At 51.0% G+C, this 22265-nt stretch overlaps 2 protein-coding genes across 3 annotated transcripts in view; one reads left to right on the top strand and one right to left on the bottom strand.

Moving 5' to 3' along the window:
- Kcnk15 (potassium two pore domain channel subfamily K member 15) lies at positions 1–4926 on the top strand. Its single transcript, XM_020154705.2, has 2 exons — positions 1–283; positions 4214–4926. Exons 1-2 carry the CDS (start codon positions 1–3, stop codon positions 4924–4926), a joined length of 996 nt encoding a protein of 331 aa, XP_020010294.1.
- A 903-nt stretch (positions 4927–5829) lies between these two features.
- The window catches only part of Rims4 (regulating synaptic membrane exocytosis 4), a 58236-nt gene continuing 41800 nt past the window's right edge, over positions 5830–22265 (bottom strand). For both annotated transcript variants that reach the window (XM_020154574.2, XM_020154525.2), the window contains exons 3-6: positions 12485–12597; positions 12091–12192; positions 11359–11498; positions 5830–10074 (exon numbers count right to left, since the gene is read on the bottom strand). In XM_020154574.2, coding sequence (XP_020010163.1) covers positions 9856–10074; positions 11359–11498; positions 12091–12192; positions 12485–12597 — 574 coding nt within the window. In that variant the 3' untranslated portion in view covers positions 5830–9855. The remainder of the gene's footprint in view (positions 10075–11358; positions 11499–12090; positions 12193–12484; positions 12598–22265) is intronic.

Here is a 22265-nt window from a genome sequence, read left to right on the forward strand (position 1 = left end):
ATGAGGAGGCAGAGCGCACGCACGGCCGCGCTCATCCTGTGCATCCTGTGCTACCTGCTGGTGGGCGCCGCGGTCTTTGACGCGCTCGAGTCCGAGGCGGAGCGCGGCCGCCAGCGGCTGCTGGCCCAGAAGCGCGGCGAGTTCCGGAGAAAGTACGGCTTCTCCACGGAGGACTACCGCGAGCTGGAGCGCCTGGCGCTGCAGGCCGAGCCGCACCGCGCCGGCCGCCAGTGGAGGTTCGCTGGCTCCTTCTACTTCGCCATCACCGTCATCACCACCATCGGTGAGCCGCCCGGCGTCGCCCCTCTGCTTGGCTCTGTCCCGAGCAGCCCTCCCGGGGCGCCTCCGAGTTTCCATCCCACCTCTGCCCCTGCCCCGCTGAGTGACTTGGGACGGAAACGCCCCAGGGGCTAGGGGACAGATGGAGTGGAGCTGGAGGACCAAGTGGCCGGAGTTGCTTCCTTGCCCGGTTTTATCACATCAGCCGAGAGACCGTAGATAAATGGTTTAGCCAGTCTGAGCCAGTTTCCTCCTCTATAAACTAGGAGCGCTAATGGGCAGATCATTATGAAGCAGATAATATACCCAGAAAGTTTTAGCACAGGGCCTGGCATGTAGAAAAGACCAGAAAAATAAGATTTTTTTGTCATCATAATGATTATTCTGCCACTCCAGGAGAACTCGTCTATCTTAGACACTGCTATGTGGCCAGTGCCTAGTGCATTGTAGTTGCTAAATGAATATTTGTTAAAGGACTGAGTGATTTTGACTTCCCTCTAGGAATGCAGAGCAGTCCCTCTGCAGCCTCTTGAGCCACCAGGTGTTGCGGTGATTGCCGTCTGGCTGGTACCTGTCTGAGCCTGAGCCTGGGGAACCAGTGAAGGAGAGAAGCAGGCTCTGCAGGGCTCGGTACTTGGTGCCAGCCACCACATAGGCTTCAGCTGTGAATGTCCAGGCGCCCCTCCCTCGGGCTGGGACCACCAGCCTAGAAGTGTATGCCTTGGTGAAAGTTTCTGTGTGATTTTTCTTGCAAGGAAATGGGAGCTGGGGGGTTTGGTGGTAGGGTTTTTTAAAAGCACAACTTCTTTATCACAGACTGAGTTCTGAGCTCCTCTCTACTGCCACCTGCCTTCTTAGGATTGTGCCTCTCAGCCCAGGTTTCATGAAAGGCAAAAGCAATTGTTCCTACCTCACTGGTGGTGGCCAGGTTTAAGGGAGGTCAGCCATGTAAAATGGAGCCCGAGGCTAGGTAGGCATTGGTAATTAGTATTCATTAGTAACAATAATTCATTTTTTGACAACTGTAGCCCCAGCTCCCATTCAGCTCTTTCGCTCCCTTTTGTCTACATGGGCACCCCTGCTCTCCTATCTTGGCTCAGCCTTCCCTGCTGTGGTGTCCAAGGGTGTGGTGCTCCATTTGCCTCTTCTGCCATTCTCCCACATTCTTTGGATGTCCCAGGATGGGTTTGGCTTCCTCCCCTGTCTGTGTCTCTCTGATAGGCACCTGGGGAAAGAGACTCAAGAGTAAGAGTGAAAACAAGAGGCATTTTGCTTTTTCTGGCCACCTGGGGGCACCATGACTTGCTATGTGGTCCTGTCTGTTTATCGGCCTTTAGAGTCAGACACCAGGGCCCAGGAGCCTGAGCTCTGGGCAGAAGAGAAGCACTGAAAAGCCATGAAGGACAGTGTTAGCTCAGGCTCCAGGACTTTTGGACAACTTCCTCCCTCCAAGCCTGGTTTCCTTATCTGTAAAATGTCATCTCATATAGTCATCGGGAAGGCTAAATGAGATAATCCACAGTGGGTACCGAGTATGTTTAGTTATTATTCATTTCACTCTTTGACATACCCCAAACACCTGGAAACAGCACCTCCTGACCGCTTCTCCCAAAGAGGCCTTGTCTGGCCCTAGCACCCCTTCAGCTTGGTGGTGGTTTGTGTCAATAAACTTTCATAGAGTCCATAGTCTGTGTCTCTGTGCAGCGTGCTGGTGACTGGAGACACACAGAAGCTGTCATAGTTTCTGACTCAAGGTGCTCAAAGTTTGGAGATGGGCAGAACGTCCCTCCCCCACATAACAGACAGGCAAAGTGACAGGCCATGTGGTGGGAGCGTGAGGAGCTGCCAGAGGTCTTTAAACCTACCTGTTGCGTTGATGTTTTGAATATTACATATGTGCACAGTGCAAACTTCAAAGGGTACAAAAGGGTGTAGGATGAAAAGGAAGCACCCTACCTGTCATTTTTTTTCTGGGAGATTTTTTCCACTCCCTTTTTATTAGTGTTTTAATTGTACAAAATAATAGGTTTCATTGTGACATTTTCATACATGTATATAATGTACTTTGATCATATTCACCTCCCACTGCCTTCTATTGTCACCCCTTCCCACTCCCCGTTACACCTTCCTCCCCCCAAATAGTCACCCTCTACTTTCCTGTCTTTTGAGATTCTGCATATGAGAGAAAATACGTGGCATGTGTCTAAGTCTCCACCCTGTCTCTTCACCCTTAATTTCCTCTCCCTAGATCAGACGCACTTACCCATTTCTTGGCAGCTATGTTCCCTGCCTGTGTGTTCCTTTAAACACAGCATGGTATAGACATTATATCATACACACTATTTTCTTTTGCTTTTTGTACTCGATGTATTTTGGTGATGTTTTCTATTGGTGTCATTTTTTCCTCTGGCTGTACAGCAGGGCTTCTCAACCCCAGAACACTGACAACTTAGCCTGGATAACTCTGTGTTGGGGGGTGGCAGTAGGTCACAGCCACACTCCATTCTTAACCCCAGCTGTGACAAGTAAAACTGTGTCTAGATCTTGCCAAATGTCTCCTCAGGGATATGATAGCTCTGGGCTGAGAACAGCTCCTGTTTAGTATTCTGTCATTTGGATGGCGCCCTACTGATGGACACTGAGGTTGTTTCTAATTTTCCCTACGACCAACAGTGCTGTCGTGACAATCCGCCTGTATACATCATCTTGCATGTGTGTACTGAAGGGCTCACTTCCCAGCTGTGGAAGTGTGTACGTCAAGGGTTTGTACATTTTACATTTTGGCAGATGGGGCCAACAGAAGGGGGCATATTCTGTTGGGGAGCTCTACCTGACCTCTCCTGGGTTGTGAGCCACAAAAGCAAATGCTACTCTGTTCAGAAAGAGACACATCCACCCACTCCACAGTAATGGCACCCAAGACTTAAGGAAACCCATCAGGTCAGTTGAAGGGCTTGATGAAGAATCCCTACACCAGAGGGAACCAGAACCAAGGGGTGAGAGGGAGGCAGGATTTGAGAGGAGGAGGGATTGGGGTGAGAGACAAGGCATTGTGGAAGTGGAACCTGCTGATGAGGACACAGCAGGGGTCAGGCTGGAGAGTGGACGTGTAAGAGAAGGGGTGAGCTGGAGAGAGGGGATTTGGGTCAGGAAGGAGCTGGGACTCCATGTAGGAAGCCTCTTTCTTTCCCCACCAAGGCATGACTTATAGTAAAGGTCACCATTTCCTGGTGACTACTCTGTGGGTTCTGAGACAGGGTGCCTAGGGGTTAGCACAGATCAAGACATGGAATATTGTCCTCATCCCCCAATTCTTCATACCCTTTGTAGTTAACCCTCCTTCAACCCCAACGATTGGCAACCACAGACCTGTTTGTTCTCTGTCCCTATAACTACCTTTTCCATGTCATTTTAGTGGAACCATTCAGCAGGTACCTTTTGGGCTTGGCTTCTTCAACTCAGCACAATATGTTTGAAATCTGTTGTTTTGATTATCTGTTTTTGTGTTGAGACAGGGACTCACCATGAAGCCCAGGCTGGCTTTGAACTCACTATTCTCCTGCCTTCGCCTAATAAGTGCTGGAATTACAGCACCAGGCCTGGCAAGAGATCCATCTCTTGTTGTTGTAGAAAACAGTAGGTGGTTCTTCCATATGGAAACAGTAGGTTCTTCCATGTGGAAATGGATTCTATTGTTGGATGTACCACAGTTTATCCAGTCTGCAGTGGAAGGACAGATGCTTGCGTTGTATGCAGTCTAGTTTGATTATGAATAACCTCGCGAGTTTCCAAAGCGAGGGAAAGACCTGGTTATACCTAGCGTTTGCCATGGCCAGCCCGCCTCTGGGATGAGGAGGGACAGGCAGGGAGGCTGCGGGCGAGTGATCGATGGAGCTGGGCTCTCACGCACGCTCTCTGCGCTCTCCCCGCACAGGGTACGGCCACGCCGCGCCGGGCACAGACTCGGGCAAGGTGTTCTGCATGTTCTATGCGCTCCTGGGCATCCCCCTGACCCTGGTCACCTTCCAGAGCCTGGGCGAGCGGCTGAACGCGCTGGTGCGGCGCCTCCTGCTGGCGGCCAAGCGCTGCCGGGGCCTGCGACGGCCGTGCGTGTCCACCGAGAACATGGTGGTGGCCGGGCTGCTGGTGTGCGCCGCCACCCTGGCCCTCGGCGCTGCCGCCTTTGCGCACTTCGAGGGCTGGACCTTCTTCCACGCCTACTACTACTGCTTCATCACCCTCACCACTATCGGCTTTGGAGACTTCGTGGCGCTGCAGAGCGACGAGGCGCTGCAGAGGAAGCCGCCCTACGTGGCCTTCAGCTTCCTCTACATCCTGCTGGGGCTGACGGTCATCGGCGCCTTCCTCAACCTCGTGGTCCTGCGCTTCCTCGCTGCCAGCACCGACGCGCCCGAGCGCGCCGCCCGCCTCGCCGGCCAGCTCCGCCGGGGGGCGCCCGAGAGCCGCGTCCCCGCCACGCGCCGCCGCAGTCCAGCGAGGCCCGGGGGCTCCACCGGCATCTCCCATCGCATCCCCCGGCTGGAGACGTGGGCCCGCGACAATCTGGGCTTCTCCCCACCCTGGAGCCCCGCGGCTGTGCGCTGCAGCAGGGCAGCCAGGCCCCGGGCACGGAGGAAGTCTATCTGACAGCCCTAGCCGGCTGGGGTAACACCTGGAGGGAGCGTCTGGCTCCACCTATAAGCGCACCCTCCCCAGGACTTGGCGTGCTAAGGGGCCTCGGGGCTGTCTTCGGCACAAGCAGTTTCTCATTACCTTCGGTGGTTCTTCCCTCCACCCCTTCCAAAAAATGTATTAATGCTGCACAAGCGAGGATCCCTCTGCAAGTCACCCTGAAGGGGCAAATCCCTCAGTTCAGTTTGCTTCTGGAAGGCGTGGCCACATCAGCTAGGACCGGAACCGCTCAGGTCCGCATCACTAGCTGGTCCATCAGAGCAGAGCCAAGCTTTTTGTGAAGAGGTAGTTTTACCTTGTGGAAGCAAATGTACATCTTCCAACATTGGAATTCTACCAGTAGGGCCAAATGCACACACTAGAAGTACCGGGAACAGAGATGGGCCAAAAGGAACCACATACCATCCGCAGCGGCCAATCTGCAGTTTAAATGACCCTCACTCTCTTTGCACAGCATGTATAGGGCGTGAACGATTATCCTCCACTCCATAAAGCTGATACTGTCCCCAGCCACAACCCACTTAGGGATGAAGAGGGCCTTGCTGATAGCTCCCATGTCACTAGGACCACTTGGAGGTGGCACAGTGGTGTGGAATGGATCTCATACCTGGTCCCTCCCATCACCAGCAATGTGACCTTGGGATTCTTCATCACTTCCCTGGTCCTGTTTCCACATGAGCAATAAGACAGGGTTCACTGTAAACCTGCTTCCTCTTGTGTATGGCTGGCACAGTGGGTATTCACAAAGGCCATGGTGGGGCATCCTGGCATCCCATAGCATTTACTCCTTTAAAACACCAGCATCCCCCATCTTCCCACATAGCAATGCCTCCACACAAAGCACAAGCAAGCCAAGTTAGAAAAGCCAAAAACTTTTAATTTTCAACATGAGCTACATGGTCATGAACACAATGCAATGTGACCCACTCCAACCCAGGCCCCAGAAACCTCCCCCTCCTGAAGGGGGGGGGGCTCCTGCTCCTTGAGAGGACATGAGGAAAAGGTGGGTGGACAGTGGGAAGCCTCAGCTTGAGGACCCAGGGCCTCTCCTTTCCACCACCCTGCAGGAAGCAGTAACACCCATTGCTGTGTTCCATCCTCCACTCAGCCCTCACAGGCGCTCTGGGTAAAATAAGCACAGCAGCCTAGCCCTTGGGGCTTGTCAGGTGAACTCGTGGACACAACAGACACTTTCCGTCCACTGAGGTGCTGCTCTGCAGACACGGGCCCTCCCAGAGGGCAGAAGAAGCCGTTACAGGGAATGGGAAGGGGGCCTGGCACAGCACTGCTGCTCAATAAATAAATGCAGGTGACCTTGCCTGATGCAACAGCTGTGCCCTGGGAAGGAGTGGGCGCAGTGCTATTTCTGAACCCCAAAGCACACCAGGAGCTCCTGGCTTAAGGAACTAGGTGGTGAGTTGCATGTGAAGTGCATAACCACCCCCTCCACTTTCTGCTTGACCTGTCAGGCTCTGCTTAAATTGAATACTGGTCCGGTCACAGCCCCGTTCTCACAGAGGGGCCTTTGCAAGCACCTTCCTCTCCTGGACCTCCACTTCCTACTCCTGAAAACAGAGCTGATACCCCAGGTCTCGTTCCACCTACTTCCCAGGGGCTCTTGTGAGGGTCAGGGATACAGCAAGGTAAAAGCACTGTGAACCAGAATATGTGGAAAGCTCTACAGAGTCAGGCTTCACTTCTGATGGTGTAGTGAGGATTTCCCCAGGTGGGGCCATCTCAGCCCCCACTCCTTAGCTCAGGGGTCCTGCCCACTCATGAAAGTCCAGATCAACTCCTGTGGCCTGCCATCAGCTGGGGAGACTCCCATGAGACTCCAGTCCTGCTGGCCACCCTCTCCCTGTAACCCCAGCCCAGAAAAAAAAACACTGGCCCAGCAGAAGGAGCCAAGCAGGGCTGTGCAGCCCGGGGCTTAGAGGCTAGACAGGATGATGGTGGCAGACCTTCCCTGGAACAGGGTCTCTGCCATAAGAAGGGAGCCTAATGGAGCCCCTAGCTCTGCCCCCACTGCTTCCACAGTGAGGGGCGTTGGACAAGTCACTTCCTGCTTTGGGCCTCAGTTTCCTAACCTGTCAAATGGGCTACAAATTGTTCTGCCCATAATTTGGGACTGCTAGGAGGCTCCAAAGAGAGGAAGGAGGAAGTGTGGGAAGTGGCAGTCCCACTTGTCCCACCCTGGCCCCAGCTCAACCAGATGCAAGGAAACCCAAGTGGAGGGTCACTGAATGTCCCAGTGACCCCAGGGTGGCTCTTCCCGGGCCGGGCGTCTGTGACATGGGAATGGACTAAAGGCTCACAAGCCCCCAGTATGAGCAGGTGCTATGGGGAGGAAGGTAAGGGCCTCCCATGGCAGCACTGCACAGGACCTCTGCCCAGAGACAAAAAGGTTCACCTCTAACCCCTCCCCCAGCTCCACCTTCTCTGCCCTTCTCCAAATGGTGGAGCCTGAGCTGGTAAAGGCTCAGACAGCAGCGGGCCAGGCTGGGCTTGAGGCTTCCCCAAATCTAATGATGACAAGAGTCCCTTCCCCTCCCCCTCTCGGTGAGGACAGACATGGTTCCCACACCCAATGGTCACAACCCCTCGGAAGGGCAGCATATGCTCACAATGATGACACAAAGAAACAGGGCTCCAGCCCCCAGCCCACCCCTCCAGGAGGTGAGCAACATTTCACAGAACAAACAAGAAAATCATTGAGGGGGCCTCCCAACTACCCCCAGGATGTTGTTATTGCTTTGGAGCTGTCTCTCCCTCTCTCCCTCCCTCCCCACTCTAGTCATGGACACACAAGGGAGGGCTCAGGTTGGGAAGGTCAAGTCAGACCTGAGCCCCCTCCCCTCTCCTGGTTGGGACAGCTAGGTTCTGCCCTACCCCTAAACAATTACAGCGGTGATGCTGGAGAGAGAAAGCGCTCTCCTGGCTCAAAATATTCCAAATGATGAATAATAAACGAACAGCAGAGAAATTACACTGGTTTTAAAAAATGGGAGAGGGGCTGACTGTGGGCCTTAGATGGGAGCCCATGGGAGCCCTGCTCCCTTAGCCCTAGCCTTGGATCTGCCCCCATTCTGGATAGCTCTGAAGACCAATTGGTTAAGAGGGCGTCTCCATTCCCCTTTCCCCTGTGCAGCCTAAAAAACTCCATGGAGGTTACAGAACTTTAAAGGACACCCAGGTCTTAACCAGGATGAGAGGCAGGAAGAATTTCTAAGTGGAAAGAATTCATGGTGAAATCAGGAACAAGGTGGGACTGAACAGAGCCCAGGTGTCCTCAGTGGAAAACAACACCCTCTAACAGAGACCAGGCCCCCTCCATCAGGCCCAGCAATCACAGAGGTGTCTTGTAAAGAAAATCAGTGCCAAGGATAATACATCAGAACAGTGAGTATAGTGGGCAGCTTGGGCTACAACCCTACAGGGAAGGACAAGGGAAGGGAGGATGAGGAGTAAGGGCTGGCCTTCCCAGGCTACCGGATCCAGCCCAGGCCGGTGAGAGACTGGGTCTCCTGGAATGTACTGGGGTCTCCTCTGCACCCCAGGCCTGGGACTGTGTAAAGACTATATCTGAGCTAAGAACAGGCCCCAGGGCATGAACACTAACTACCCAGCTAACCTGGACTACACCCTACACAGCAGGGACTAGGTGAAAAGGAGTGGCAGGCTGCAGAAATGTGCTTCTATAAAGAGAGGCCAGCCTGCCTCCTCCCTCGCATGCAAAAGGGCTCCCCAGGCCCCACAGAAGCAGCTACCCAGGCCTCCCAATTTGTACACTCGTAGCTTCTCGCTCCTCCTTCCCACCACCATCTCTCCTCCAGCCAGGGTGATTGAGGCCATACTCTTTACAGAATGAGTTGTTTAAAAAGACTAAAATACCAAGGCTCTAATGCCTCCCTGGGCCCCTAGTCTGGAGGCAGAGGAGTTGACAAGATGACCCTTGATCCCATTCAAGGAGGAGTTCTCCTATTTAGGAAACCCTTACTTTGGCACCACCAGTCCCAACCCCAGCTTTCCTTAGTCCCCCTCCAACCCAGCCCCCAATGCCGAGATGGTGAGCTCCCTGGACTCAGGGTTCTAGAAACTCAGGGTCCTGTAGCTCTTCCACCAAAACACAGATGACAATGTCCTTTCCAGTCCACCATCAGTTCTCAGATCAGCTTATTGCAATCGCATGGGGCAAGGCATCCTGGGAGTCTGTGCTAGGCTCCAGACATCTCTTCCTTTCCTTTGGTCCCTGTTGGCCCTTAGTTCTTAGCCTCCAGAAGAGGGGCAGGCAGGAGGGGATGGACAGATGGACTCGGACAGGCTGCGGCAAAGCTCCTTCCACGGGCAGGCAGAGGGAGGCCCAAGCTCCTCTTCAAGTGGGGGACTTTGGGCCCCTGGGAGCTGGCTCCGGATCCTTGCAAAGCTGCCCCGTCGGCTCTGGGGCAGGAGTAGCTGCCTGAACCCGGTGCCGCAGGAAAGACACTTGCTGGTAATTGGCACCATGGAGATGGCCGGCTGGGTTCTGGACTTGGCTCCGGGCAGCAAGCTTCCGAGGAGGCAAAAGGGGGACAGGTGGGACGGTGTTGGGCAGGTGAGTGGTTCGCTCTGCCACCTCAGTCTTTCTCCAACTGCAGCCACATCCACCAGGTCAAAACCAGCCAAGTCAAAAGTGCAGCCAACCCGTTGGGAGAGGGAAAGTCTTAGGGGTAGGAGGCAATGAAGGGGTGAGGAGGGGCCCAAGTGGGGCAGATCTCCCCATTCTGACTCCCCATTGTGGGGGAGAACCCCATCCTCCTCTGTCCAATGTGCCCCTGGGTCTGGGGTCCCAGGTCAGAGCTGGGTGGTCTCCAGGCCATCTCAGGGAGCCCCTCCCCATCCCAGGGACTAAGATCGCTCGCCACAGGGCCCTACGGTGCTCTCAAGGGACAACTGGGATGCCTGCCGAAGCAGGGGACCTGTGGCTGGATCCACCATGGAGGAGGTGGGGAAGAGCTTGTACCAGCCCACGGCCAGAGTGGTCAAGTCCAGCTCCTCCAGCAGCACGCGGGCCACACCCATGAACTGCTTCCGTTCCATCCGCCCGTAGTTTCCCCATACAATCACCTGTGGGGCAAGAGACCCTGTGGTTCAAACCTTGCCAATGCCAGACCCAGGTCCAGAATCTGGGATTCCCCAGGCCAGTTTATCAGAGTCCTGTGGATTAACTCCTTAAAGTCACTCAAGTCCAGCTATATTCCCCAGGCCAGTTCATCAGAGGACTGTGGAGTGACTCCTTAAAGTCACTCAAGTCCAGCCATATTTTCCTGGTTCTCCTGTCCCCATTACTGCCTGAGATGACTGGTATCCTGCTCCCTGTCTTGCTCACGCAGTTCTGTCCTCCACGTGCCCATCCCTGAACCCAATCCTTGAAGGACAGCCCTACATCATGAGTCCCCCACCTGCTTCCCCATAGGCTCTCTGTGTCCAAATCCTCAGAAACTCCAAGTTTTACAAAGTGGCTGCTACAGTGTATGTGTTAGCTTTTCCTTCTTCTCATCAATCTTTCTCTGCAGTGCTGTCTCCACTTCTTAGTCAACACCCTTTTGGAGCTGCCAATGGATAGCCGCTGTGGCTGCAGGACACAATGATTTTCCTCCCTGGGAGGTGGGGATGGAATCCAGAGCCTCATGCATGTTAGGCAAGCACTCTGACCCTGAGCCACACCCAAACTCTCATTTTTAACAACTCACTTGTTGAAACCTACTAAAACTGGCTTTACAACCCACTAATGGATCTCAGCCCACAGGCTGAAAATCTCTGCCCTAGATGGGACCTTGGCTTCCCAGTTTGGCCAAAGACCCCGTTTGGGTGACTGCATTGCTTTGCCATCTCTTGGCTGGATGTAAGGACTGAAGATCAGACAGAGGTGACCAGGCAGCAGCTGAGAGAGTGGGCACAGGCTCCCTTGGGCATTGCCCTCCCTGCCCCATGATGGCAGTGCTTTAGCTCCAGCCTGAGTGGCCATCGGGGTCCTCTGAATGTCTGGAAACAAGTCCCTCTCAACAGGTTCCCAGCTGTTACCACTATGGCCCAGGCCCCTGGCTACAGAGGTTGTTGACAATGACAGCCATTTGTAGAGCACTTACTGCAGGCCAAGCTGGTGGGTACTCTTTTTACACAAGCACACACCCCATGGCCACAGTGATACTATCAGGGAGGTGCCCTCGGTACCCTACTTTGCACAGGAAAAAGCTGAGGCCCAGAAGGAAGTTTGCTCATAGTGGCACAGGAAGTTGTTGATGCAGGTCAGCCAGAGTGCTTCACTTCCTCCAGGAGAGACCCTCCAAAAGACACCCCCGACTCTGGTACCCCTCTCACCCCACCCCCTACATACACATTGTCCTTTACCTGCAGGACTTTGCCCTGGGGACTCTCAGGAAACAGCAGCACCTGGTTGTACAGCGGGTCCAGTGACTTGCGAGCGACTTTGGTCTTCTTCTTGGCAATGCAGACACCATTTTCCAGCAGGTAAGCCTTGATATAGGCCGCTGGAGACAAAAGCCAGTGGTGGAGTTCTAGGCTGGTCCCTCAAATCGTGGGCAAAGGGCACATGAGAGGGCCCACCACTGCCAGGAAGGATAAATACCTCCAGGGGCAAGGATGAGGCATGGGCAAGTGGGGTCAGTGACAGGAGCAGCCAGGGTTGAGAAGGCCTGCTGTATCTCCTCTGGTGTTTCTGTTTGCTTCCCTCTTCCCTTGCTCATTTTGTTTCCTCTCTCAGTCCAGGACTTGCCCCAACCCCTGCCTTGCACATTTCTTGGCTGACCACTCACTCAACAAATGCTTGAGTACCACTGCCCAGAAGTACCCCACTAGACATTGGGGTATGACAATAAGCAGGAAAGATGCCCTGCTTTTCAGGAGCTCAGTTTGGTGGGGGGTTGACAAGGTTGGCAAACAATCTCAACTGGGTTCCCAGACAAACCTTAAACCATCAGCTCCATGTAAGATACCAGAGTTGGGACTAGAGTTGCCCCCATGGTTGGGACCCATTTTCTCTCTTCTAGTCCTTAGATGCCCCTCAGGATGTCTTCTCTAACCTCCACCACTGACTTGCAGAGGGGAGTGCAGCCCCCTCACCTGGCAGTGTCTTAGAGCCTGGCTTGGCTGTCAGTCCTCGAGCCTGGATGATGTCCACTTCCAGCTGACCGTTGCGCTCCTGCAAGCCAATCTCCACATCCCCTGCAAGAAGACCGGGAGATAAGACTGGGAAATGGCTCGGAAGTGCAGGCAGGCACTAGTTCCTCCACTGAGAGTAAGGAGGAACCCCTTACTAAGCTCCCAGCCCAAACAAAACCAGAACCAACTCTCATACCTGGGCCAGAGCTCTGCCAACGGCTTGGCAGTGTGTACCAGGCTCTGGGCTGGGTGCTCAGAGCATGTAGCCAACAGGCAATGGGGAAGAAGGGAGACATGTGGGCTTCTGGTGGGACCTCTGCCCCTGTCCATTTGGAGCAGGCCTCAGAACACTTACCCATGGGTGTGGTAGCCAGGGTCTGGCGGCCCACAAACTGTGCTGGCCCCATGCTGCCCAGGAAGTCACTGAACTGGGCATCCGATGCTAGGCAAACTCCTCCATAGTTAAGGCTGAGAGAAGAAGAAATGAGACAATGTTCCCTAGGACCAACCGAACTCTGACAAGTAGATCCAGAGCACCCCTCTTTCCACGGCAATCCTTGACCATCCACCACCCAACCTCTAAGCTGGGTTGCTGTCCTGACTGTATCTCTTGGGATGGCTGAAAGAATCATGGGAGATAGGATTCGCTAAGTACTGGGTCACATTCCTTAGTGTGGTGGAAAGGCCAGCAGCATCAGTATCACCTGGAACTAATTTGAATCCCACTGCACTTGACTCCGCCCCCAGCTGCTGAACCAGAACTTGCAGTTTAACGAAAGGCTCAGACAATCACCTGTAACATGAAAGTTTGACATCCTGGACAGCAGTTTGGAACTCCCTAGGTGTGCTATTGTCACCATTGCTTGGCAGCTTGATTTCCTTGTCCCCTTCCTTTGGTAACAGACCTTATATTTCCTTTGGGGACCCCTCCCAATGGCATGTGACTGCAGCAGGGAGGAGCAGACCAGGGCTGTCCTGCAGCTTAGCTAGCCAATGAAGGCCTTCCATTCCCTTGGATAGGAACTGGCTCAAAGACAGGCATGTGGCCCAGTGTGGCCGACAAGAATCTGGTCTGGAAGCTTTGTGTGAACTCTGGGGAGTGTGATGCTCTTTTTTCCCATCAGACTTGGGCCTGAGACATATAGCTGGAACTTCTGGTAATGGGGAACCTAAGGATGAAGCTATCGGACTGGTATCAAGCTCTGGATCAAGAGGTTATTTCATCTCCTTTTGGTTATGTACATCAACAACTATTATTATTTTGCTTAAGCCAATTTCAATTAGCTTCCCTGGCCTGTTTTATCTCTAAACTGGTGACATTCCCTACTCCAGAGTCTCTTGTGAGTATGGAGTGAGGTGAAGCTCCAAGTACTCTGCCTGCTGGTACTTTAGGAACAAGGTACTTGCAACCCATTCCTCATATGATCCTCACCACAACTATAGGAGGTTGGCTTTTTGTCTTCCACTGCTATTCAGATGGCAACCCTGACTCCTGGTCAGAGTTGATGGATCCAGGGACAGATGCCTGACCCAAGCGAGATCAAAGACCCTCCAGGAAGTAAAAGGGACAATCCTGGAGACTAAAAACTGAGGAGTGACCATGTGATGACCTGCCCTTGCAAAGAGCTCATAGACTCTATTAGCTACCCATCCCTGACAGCTCAGGTCTTCTCTTGACCGCATGAGGTGCCCCAGCACAGCTAATAGACCCTGCAAAGCCAAGGGCAGAAGCATAACTGGACAGTCTCTAGCCCCAGTGCTTTTCACTGTCATGATTTCCTACTACCCCTGCCCAGAGCCTCTATGCAGCCAGTAGCGGGGAGTCTGATGTCTTACTGCTTCAGAGGATGGATAACCTAGTAGGGTGCAGAGACTGAGACTCAGCTTCTTGACTTTTCACTTTCAAATCTAACAGACTTAGAAAGATAGGTCCAAAGCTAGGCTGTCATGCCCCCAAACAGAGGCCCAGCCTGGGAGAGCAAAGGAAGTCAGGTGACGAGAGGGTATGAGCTGAGATGCTGGGGGTCCTTAGGCACGTCCTGGTCTCCAGGTGAGCTGGTGGTGTTGAAGGATCAGAGAAAACCTTGGGATCTGAAAGCAGAGGGGCTTATGCCACCACTCTTAGTGGGTAGAGCTGAGGAAAGGGCATAATGCTTTGCAGAAATGGAGGACGGCTGGTGGAGTAGCTCAAGTGGTAGAGTGCCTGCCTAGCAAGAGTGAGGCCCTGAGTTCAAACCCCAGTGCTGTCAAAATAAATAAATAAACAAATGTCTCCTGAGTGTCTTCTCAAGTAACCCTGGGAGAGTCTTGGAGGCTGTATATGTCCCTCCACACCCCAGAGAGGAATAGATACATGAAGGCTGTTGGTCTGGGCAAAGAGAAGTAGCTGAGACCAGAGAAACAATGAACAAGGAGCACATAGCAATGGCTACGTTCCAGAAGACACTGGAATAATGAGTGATGCCTACGGGCCACATCCACTACCTCCATGGCAGCACGGTACTAACAGCCAGTGCTGTTCATACCAACCCACACTGAGAGCTCCTTGGGTACACCAGGCATTACAGCTGTTTGATTCACTCATTGGGCGAATGTTTACTGAACACATACATGTGTCAGGCACTGTTCTGGACATAGACTGTATCAGCACACAGGCCAGGGAGAGATTTCTACTGTTATGCACTTAGCTTCTAGTGGAGGAAAATATCAATAATTGTACAGTGTGTTAGAAGTTGATAAATGCTACTGAAAAAAAAAACAAAGAAACTGAGTGTGTGGATGCTGGCTCCCATACTAGTGTGGTAGGTGCCTACACCTCTTACCAAATCAGTTGTTCCTCGGTATCCACAGGGGAGTGGACCCTAGGACCCCCTAGACACCAAAATCCATGGGCTTGTGAATCCCTCAGATACTAAAATGATGTCATATATACATATAACCTATGTGTATCCTTCTGTATACTTTAATCAGCTCTAGATTACCTATAATGTATAATACAATGCAGTGCTATGTATTATTTAGGAAATAATGACAAGAAAGTCTGTTCATGCTCAGTACAGATGTAAACAGTGTAGACCCAACTACTACAGAGAACATGAAAAAGTCAAAGGCAAAAAGTGCTCAAGCCAGAGAGGGCCTGGGAGTCTGGAATGGTGGGAGTTAGGGTGTGTTAGGCACCACTGTGTTTGCATCATTTGGCATAGTGCTTGTCATGTGGCAAGTTCTGCTTTTTGGAACTTTCTAAAATCTCTTTTCTAAATATCTTTGATCCTTGGTTGGTTTAATCCACAAATGCAGAACCCATGGATTTGCAAGGATTCTCTGCATATAAACTTCCCCAGGACAGTTGGATTCATTTCAGACATCCACCCGAGAATGATTCTATTCTTGGGCGCATTTGATAGATTAGCTGGAGAGGTTAGCAACTGCCCAAGTCATACAGTCAATGTGAAGCCCACCTCGTCCCCCCAAGCATGCCTTTCTACATGCTGGGCTACACAGTCACATTGGCCACGTGGCCCAAGGGCTTCTTGGCCATGACAGCACTTTCTGCCTATGCACAGTGCAGGCTGGAAGCTCCCAACCAGTGACAAACTGTGAGTGGTATGTAGCTGGGATAACTTGGTGGCATGTCTAACAGTCTCCCCAAACTCCAGCTGCCCACAGTTGTGGCAGTGCTCACAGGTATGATGATGTCCTATACTAGCCCCTCCTTTCTCATCTCATTCCTCTCTGTTCCCACACTGCTGATTCCTGGGATCACCTCTCAAATAATCTATTTCTGCCTGAGTCTTTGAGTCTGGGTCAGCTTCTGGAAGAAGCAAAACCAAGACAGAAGCTGAGCATCATTGGAACCCAGGCAGCTGAGTTTCTGTGGCTATTATCTTAATTCAGCAACAGTATATTTTTTATAGAGAAAGTATGAAAAAATAGTCACTTAAATGTGTGGGGACTGAAATGTGTACTCATTATTCTTATAAAACCAAAGACCCTTAATTAACAGCGTGGAGGCCAACACTAGATGCATAGCTTGGACATGGCCTTTCCTCCACACTACTGGGTCTCCGCCTCACTCTCCCAGCCCTCTGGGAGGTCTAGCACCCACTTTGTAAGGAGGGTATGGTCTGCAAAAAGCCAGAGAGATGGCAGGGGCCTTGTGGGTTTCCAGGCATGGAAAGGAGCCCAGCCTCCAAGGCACAGCAAGGCCTTGTACAGCCCAAAATTGAAAGTTTCCTCCAATATCACCATTGTCTACTCCTCAGTTCCTAGTGGGATGTGAGCAGACAATGGGGAACTGGCAGGCCTGGTAATTAGCAGTAATTGTTTCTAATATCTGGGCGGCTGCCTGATTTCCCATCCCAGGGTGCCTCGCTGGCTGCCAAGGAGCCAGGCTGACGCCCCGGAAACCCTGAGCAAGTGATCACTTTTTCTTTGGGGTTGAGAAAGAAGGAATGGTGTGGTTGGTCCCTCCTGGCCAGAGGACCAACTGAGTCCAAGACCCAACTTCACGTTGGAGTCTTTCCTGGAGTAGGAAAAAAAGGCAGAGGCTACAAAATCAGGCCTGGCTCTATGCCTTCCTGGCCACTGCTTCAGAGTAACCTCTGACAAGTTGCTATTGTCACTGCCTTTTAGTCAGTGTTCTTACCTGTCAACAAGATCACACCATCTTGTGGACAATACGGAGAGCTATTTAGGTGGCCAGTGCCTGTGCCATGTTCTAAATGTTTCAAAACTCTCTTCTTAGGGCCAGGTGTGGTGGTACATACCTATAATCACAGCTACTCATGAGGCAGATTTAGGACTGCAGCAAAAGCAGGAGACCCTATTTGAAAAATAAACTAAAGTAAAAAGTCTTGGGTCATGGCTTAAGTGGTAGTATGCTTGCCTACTGAGTTTAAACCCCAGTACCAAAAAAAAAAAAAAAAAAAAAGACCCCAAACCAAACCAAAAACCCCTCTGCTTACAGGACCCATTAGCAAGGGAATATGAAATTATGCTGCATTGTGAAGTACCACATATATGCTACTATAAGAACAGTATTTATATGCAACAGGAGTTCAATAAATGTTCACTGCCAAACCCTCAGCTGGTCTCAACCTGCAAGAAGAAAGGACATGATTAAGATTGGACTGTGGCATAACATAGACCCTGGACTCCAGTGCTGTGCCATCTGGGGCAAGTCTTTATAACCTCTCTAAGCTGCCGTTTCCTCCCATATCAAATGGGAATGAACACTGATTGTGCTGGATGGCTGGAGACAACCAGTGAGGGAACTCAGGCTCAGCAAAGCATCTCCTGAATGAATCAAGGTGGGCCATGCCAGGCCTTGCTGGTCCCTGCTGCCTGGCCTGTGATAGCTTCTTCTCCTTGGTGTTTTCATGGCATTTCTGGTTCCAGACCTGTTAGGCAGGCCAGAATCTGGATGTTGTAGCCAAGCCCAGGTCATCTGGGGACACAGGGAGAGGGCAGTAGCAGCTTGTTCCTCTGGGGACAGGTGCCATGTGAACAGAGGCAGAGCCCTGAAACTGGATTACACCCGTGTTCTGCTGGCCTTTTATTTTGTGGTAATGGTGAAATGAGATTTCCTGCATCAAATCCTGTTAGTTTTGTTTGTGGAGCTAAAATGCATTTGGCTTTTATTATTAACCTTTGAGCTGGGGCTGTCCCCTGGCGCTTCTGTGCTCTTGATGGTTAAAGAAGTAATTGGGTTATTTGCAGGTTCAACTTCATTTTCTTTTTCCATATGGATCATCTGTTTTGGTGGCGCCAGACATTAAAAGGTTGCACAGTCCTCGTGGTGATTATAGGCTATGTGGTTCTAAAAGGTTCTAGGGGTTCAGGGGTTCCTATTTATTCACCCCTCCCATATGTCCATCTGTCCCACCACCTTTCCACAGACTTGCTGTACATACATCGATCCTGCTGCAAGGCAAAACATATAGTCCTAAAAATTGCCATGCAGTGTGAAATCCTGCAGTGAAGATCATAGCGTGTGGAGAAAATAGGGTCAGTGTCACAAAAAAGACAAAAAAAAAAGGTGCTATGCAGCTGCCTAGCAAGCATAAGGCTCTGAGTTCAAACTCTAGTACCACTCAAAAAAAAAGAAAGGGGGAGGAATGGAACCAAACAAATATGGCAGCACTGTTTTATACATGTTAAATGTTTTACACATGTTAAATGATGCATAAATATTATATCAAACATGGTGCCTTATCTTGAAAAACCCAAGTTTGCTCTGGAAGAGGGCAAAGGGTTTCAGCCTATGAATCACTGTAAAATAGTAAGGAGGGGCTGTCTGAACCTACACAGAAAAAAGTGTACCATAATGTATACTCCTAGTATATCTCCTAACACCTAGTAAACTGAGGGTACATTAGCAGTTTGGGGTTGTGTGGATTCCCAGAAAGCAACAGCTCTCTGCAATCACCCAGTGTTTCTCATGGTGAAATTGCGTCTGACTGAGCAAATGTGAAATTCATGTTATGGTCAAATTGTTCCCTAATACTTCAATTGTGTTGGAACAAATTCTAGTTTTCAAAACCAGCACTGTAGCAGAATTGACTGTAAGCCAGGATCCACCGTATCACACAATCCTGGCTCCCCCTTCACAGGAGTGTAGCTTGTGGGAATGGAGCCAGGGACTTAGTTTTTATTTACCAAAATACTTGTTATGAACCAAGCACTACTAGTCGTAAGTTATCGATGTTAACTCTTTAATTCCCTCAAGTCTAAAAAATCTAGACACTTTTGATAGTCATTTTACAGAAGGGTAAACCAAGGCATAGAGCTGTTAGTAATCCAACCGAGATCACTCTGCTAGGAAGTGACAGACTTTGGATTTGAACCCCAGGGACCTGGCTCCAGAGTTCACCATCTTACCACTATGACATGCAGCTGACCTTTGGTATCTCCTGGGTGTTGGTCCCAGGACTTCCCTCTGATACCAAAACCAAGGGGCGCTCAAATCCCTTAAATAAAATGGCATAGTATTTGCATATAACCTGTGCAATTCCTCCTGTATACTTAGTTCATCTCTAGGTCATTTGTATTACCTAACATAGTGTACAGTCTATGCAAATACCGGTTACTGCACAGCTTAGGGATACTGACAAGAAAAAGTGTACACATTCAGTACAGAGACAATTTTTTTTCCAAATATTTTCCACCCGAGGTTGGCTGAATCCATTGATGTGGAAGCCTGGGATACAGAGGGCTGAGGGTACTGCCTCCAGTACCACGGAGGGCCCTGACCTGTTCCAGAGCAGAGCAGAAGAAGTTGTAGTTGAGCTCTGGGGTCAGTCAGGCCTGGGTTCACATCCTGCCTCCATCACTCTGTAGTCATGGAGACACACACTTCTTTCTGGGCCTTGGTTTCCTTTTCAGAAAAACAAGAGTAAATAACAATACTCTAATCCTTGGTGCTACTGTAAGTATGGAACAAGATAAAACTCCTTAGGACAGAGTCTAGCACAGTCAAATTCTCAATAAATACTAGTACTTATAAAACAAGATAAAACAACCTCCATCTTCTAGCCCATGGCCACATCAGTCCCATGACGACTGTTCAACAGCAGAGGTGGAAGGCAAGGGGGTTCTGATCAACTACTGGCCTCCTGGGCCTCTTGTGATCAGGAAACAGCCTTGGTGTACATATGACCTTGAGCCTGGGATACGGTAGCCCTGCCATTGGCTCGAAATCTGCTTTCCTGAGCTGTGGGCACAGTGACCCAGACACCCAGAGGCCTGGCTGCTGATGACCCAGACACCTCAGGACAACAATGGGCAGAGGAAAGAAGCAGGTGGATGCTGGGAGCCAGCTGAGCTGCCAGCAGACAGAGAGGATGCTAAGACCCTGAATTTTGTGTGATGAAGGAAAGAGTGGAATGTGTATGGGTTTCTGTTTGTACACAGCTAATCATCAAAACTTGGAGAGCACCAACTGTAGGCCAGCTCAGTTGTCTAGTGGACACACAGGTGACAATTATGATAGAAAGTGGAGAGTGCTATGGTGGGGGGAGATGGAAGGCAAGGACCCATGGAAGCTGATGGCCTAGCCAGAGGCATAGTAGACCTGTGCCATTCCACTTTCCCCACTCATGTCAGGGCAGACATTGCTAATCAACTTTGGCACCCCCACCACGCCTGGACGTGGCTCTCAACACAGTACTCCAGGGAGTTACTATCAATTAACTGAAGTTGGCACATGAACCAAAGCCTACGTGCCAGTTCTTAGCTGAAATCTGGAGGGGGAATGGTCAGAGGTTAAAGAGGGAGTATGGGCAGAAGATGGAGTGCCAAGTAGAAGGAGCCATGGGTGCAGAGCCCTGAGGTGAGGCAGGGGAGTACAGCAGGTTCAGGGTGGTAGATGGGGGCACATGGCTGGGGACTGAGAGAATCTGGGAGAGGTCAGAGAAAATAAGTGCTGGGTGACACGCTATGGAGTATGGATCAAAATGGAGACTTGCTGATGTCCAGACAAGAGTGATGGGTGGCCTCAACTCATGGATAGGGATGGGAAGAAAAGGATGGGTTCAAGAGATACTTAAGAGTACAATGAGTGAGTCAATTGTGGATTGGATAATGAGCACAAGCAAGGGAAGCAGTCCAGGAGAAATCCCAGGTTTCCAGTTTGGGCAGCTGGGAGATGGGAGTTCTTTGCACTGTGTAGTAGGCTCTGCTGGTCCATCCTCCCACCCCTTACTTACTAGTCAGTAATTGTGACTTCTAATGGCAGCCCCTGTGTTCCTTGCCTAAGTTTCTCTGGCCCCTGAAGAACTTCTTTAGCTCCTGGCCCATGTTACTGCAAGAAGGCAAGAGATGTAACAGGAAGCAGCCATGAGTCAGTAATTGAGAAGAGCTGGAGTGTAAATACCTCTGGTCTCTCATTTGCTGATAGATAACTCCCAGATGATGTTCCACACTGCCTTCCAGGGTTCCCCATCAGGACTAAGCTGTCCACAGTAGAGGCTGGCTTCCTCCAGCATGTTTCACTGCATGCCTCTCCTGCCCTGTCTCTCATATATACTCCTCTGCCATTATTTTCCAGAATCACTTTCCAAGTGAACTACTTCCACTTGAATCCATGTCTCAGCTCTGGTTCTGGGAAAACCCAAACTAAGGCAGACAGGAAGCACCTCAGGACTAATGGCAGGTAGTATGAAGGCAGGTAGTATGCATGTATGTAGGGAGGTACTGACTGTCCTCAGAGTCTTTCTCAGCAAATTTGAACTCTAGCCCCCCTGCCTTTTGTCTGGGTGAGATGGGACTGTTCTGCTGGGGTGGGAACTTTGCTGATTGCCTGTCCATCCTTATCAGAAAAGAAAGCCCTTCCCTAACCCCAGAGGCTGAATCATGATGGTCTAACATTCTGAGTTCTGCAGAGGGGAAAGATGTGAAGGGACTGGTTCTTGATGGCATCATCAAGCCACCAAACCATCCTGGAAGCATCAACCTCCAGAAATCTTCACAGATGCAACCATTAAACGTGAGAACAAGTGAGTGTAAATGTTAAGGGCAAGTGGCTGGACTTGAATCCAGGCTCAGCTACTTGCTCACTGGGTGACTTGGGGCAAGTTACCCTTTCATTCCCTCATCTGTAAAATGGATACATTAACATTCCTGCCCCCATCAGGCTGTCATGAGAATTAAATGAGGCACTTGGTGAGTGACTGCACACAGGGTTCTCTACAGGGTTGGCTCTGGCCACCACCACCACTTAGCCAGGGCCTCTCCTCCACCTTAAGAAACACACAAACTACCTGGGGATCTTGTTAGAATGCAGATTCTGACCAGGGGCCTGGGGTGGAGCCTGGGATTGTGCATTTCTAACAGACTCCCATGAACCCTGTGGACCACAGTGAATAGCAAGGGTTGAAGATGCTGTCTGGTGGTATCATGTAACCTGGAGCCTGCCCATGGCATCCTCACTGAGAGAGGCCTGAATTGTACACACTCTTTCTTCATCCCCAAGACCTGGTTGGGAATACAGCACTTTTTTGTTGGTTTATTGTTTTTTTTTAAACACTAGGGTTTGAGTTTAAGGCCTATGCTTGCTAGACAAGTGCTCTACCACTTGAGCTATGCCTCTAGCCCCTTTTGCTTTAGGTTATTTTTCAGACATTGTCTTGCTTTCTTCC

This window comes from Castor canadensis, chromosome 5, assembly GCF_047511655.1.
Source record: "Castor canadensis chromosome 5, mCasCan1.hap1v2, whole genome shotgun sequence".
Classification (NCBI taxonomy): domain Eukaryota; kingdom Metazoa; phylum Chordata; class Mammalia; order Rodentia; family Castoridae; genus Castor; species Castor canadensis.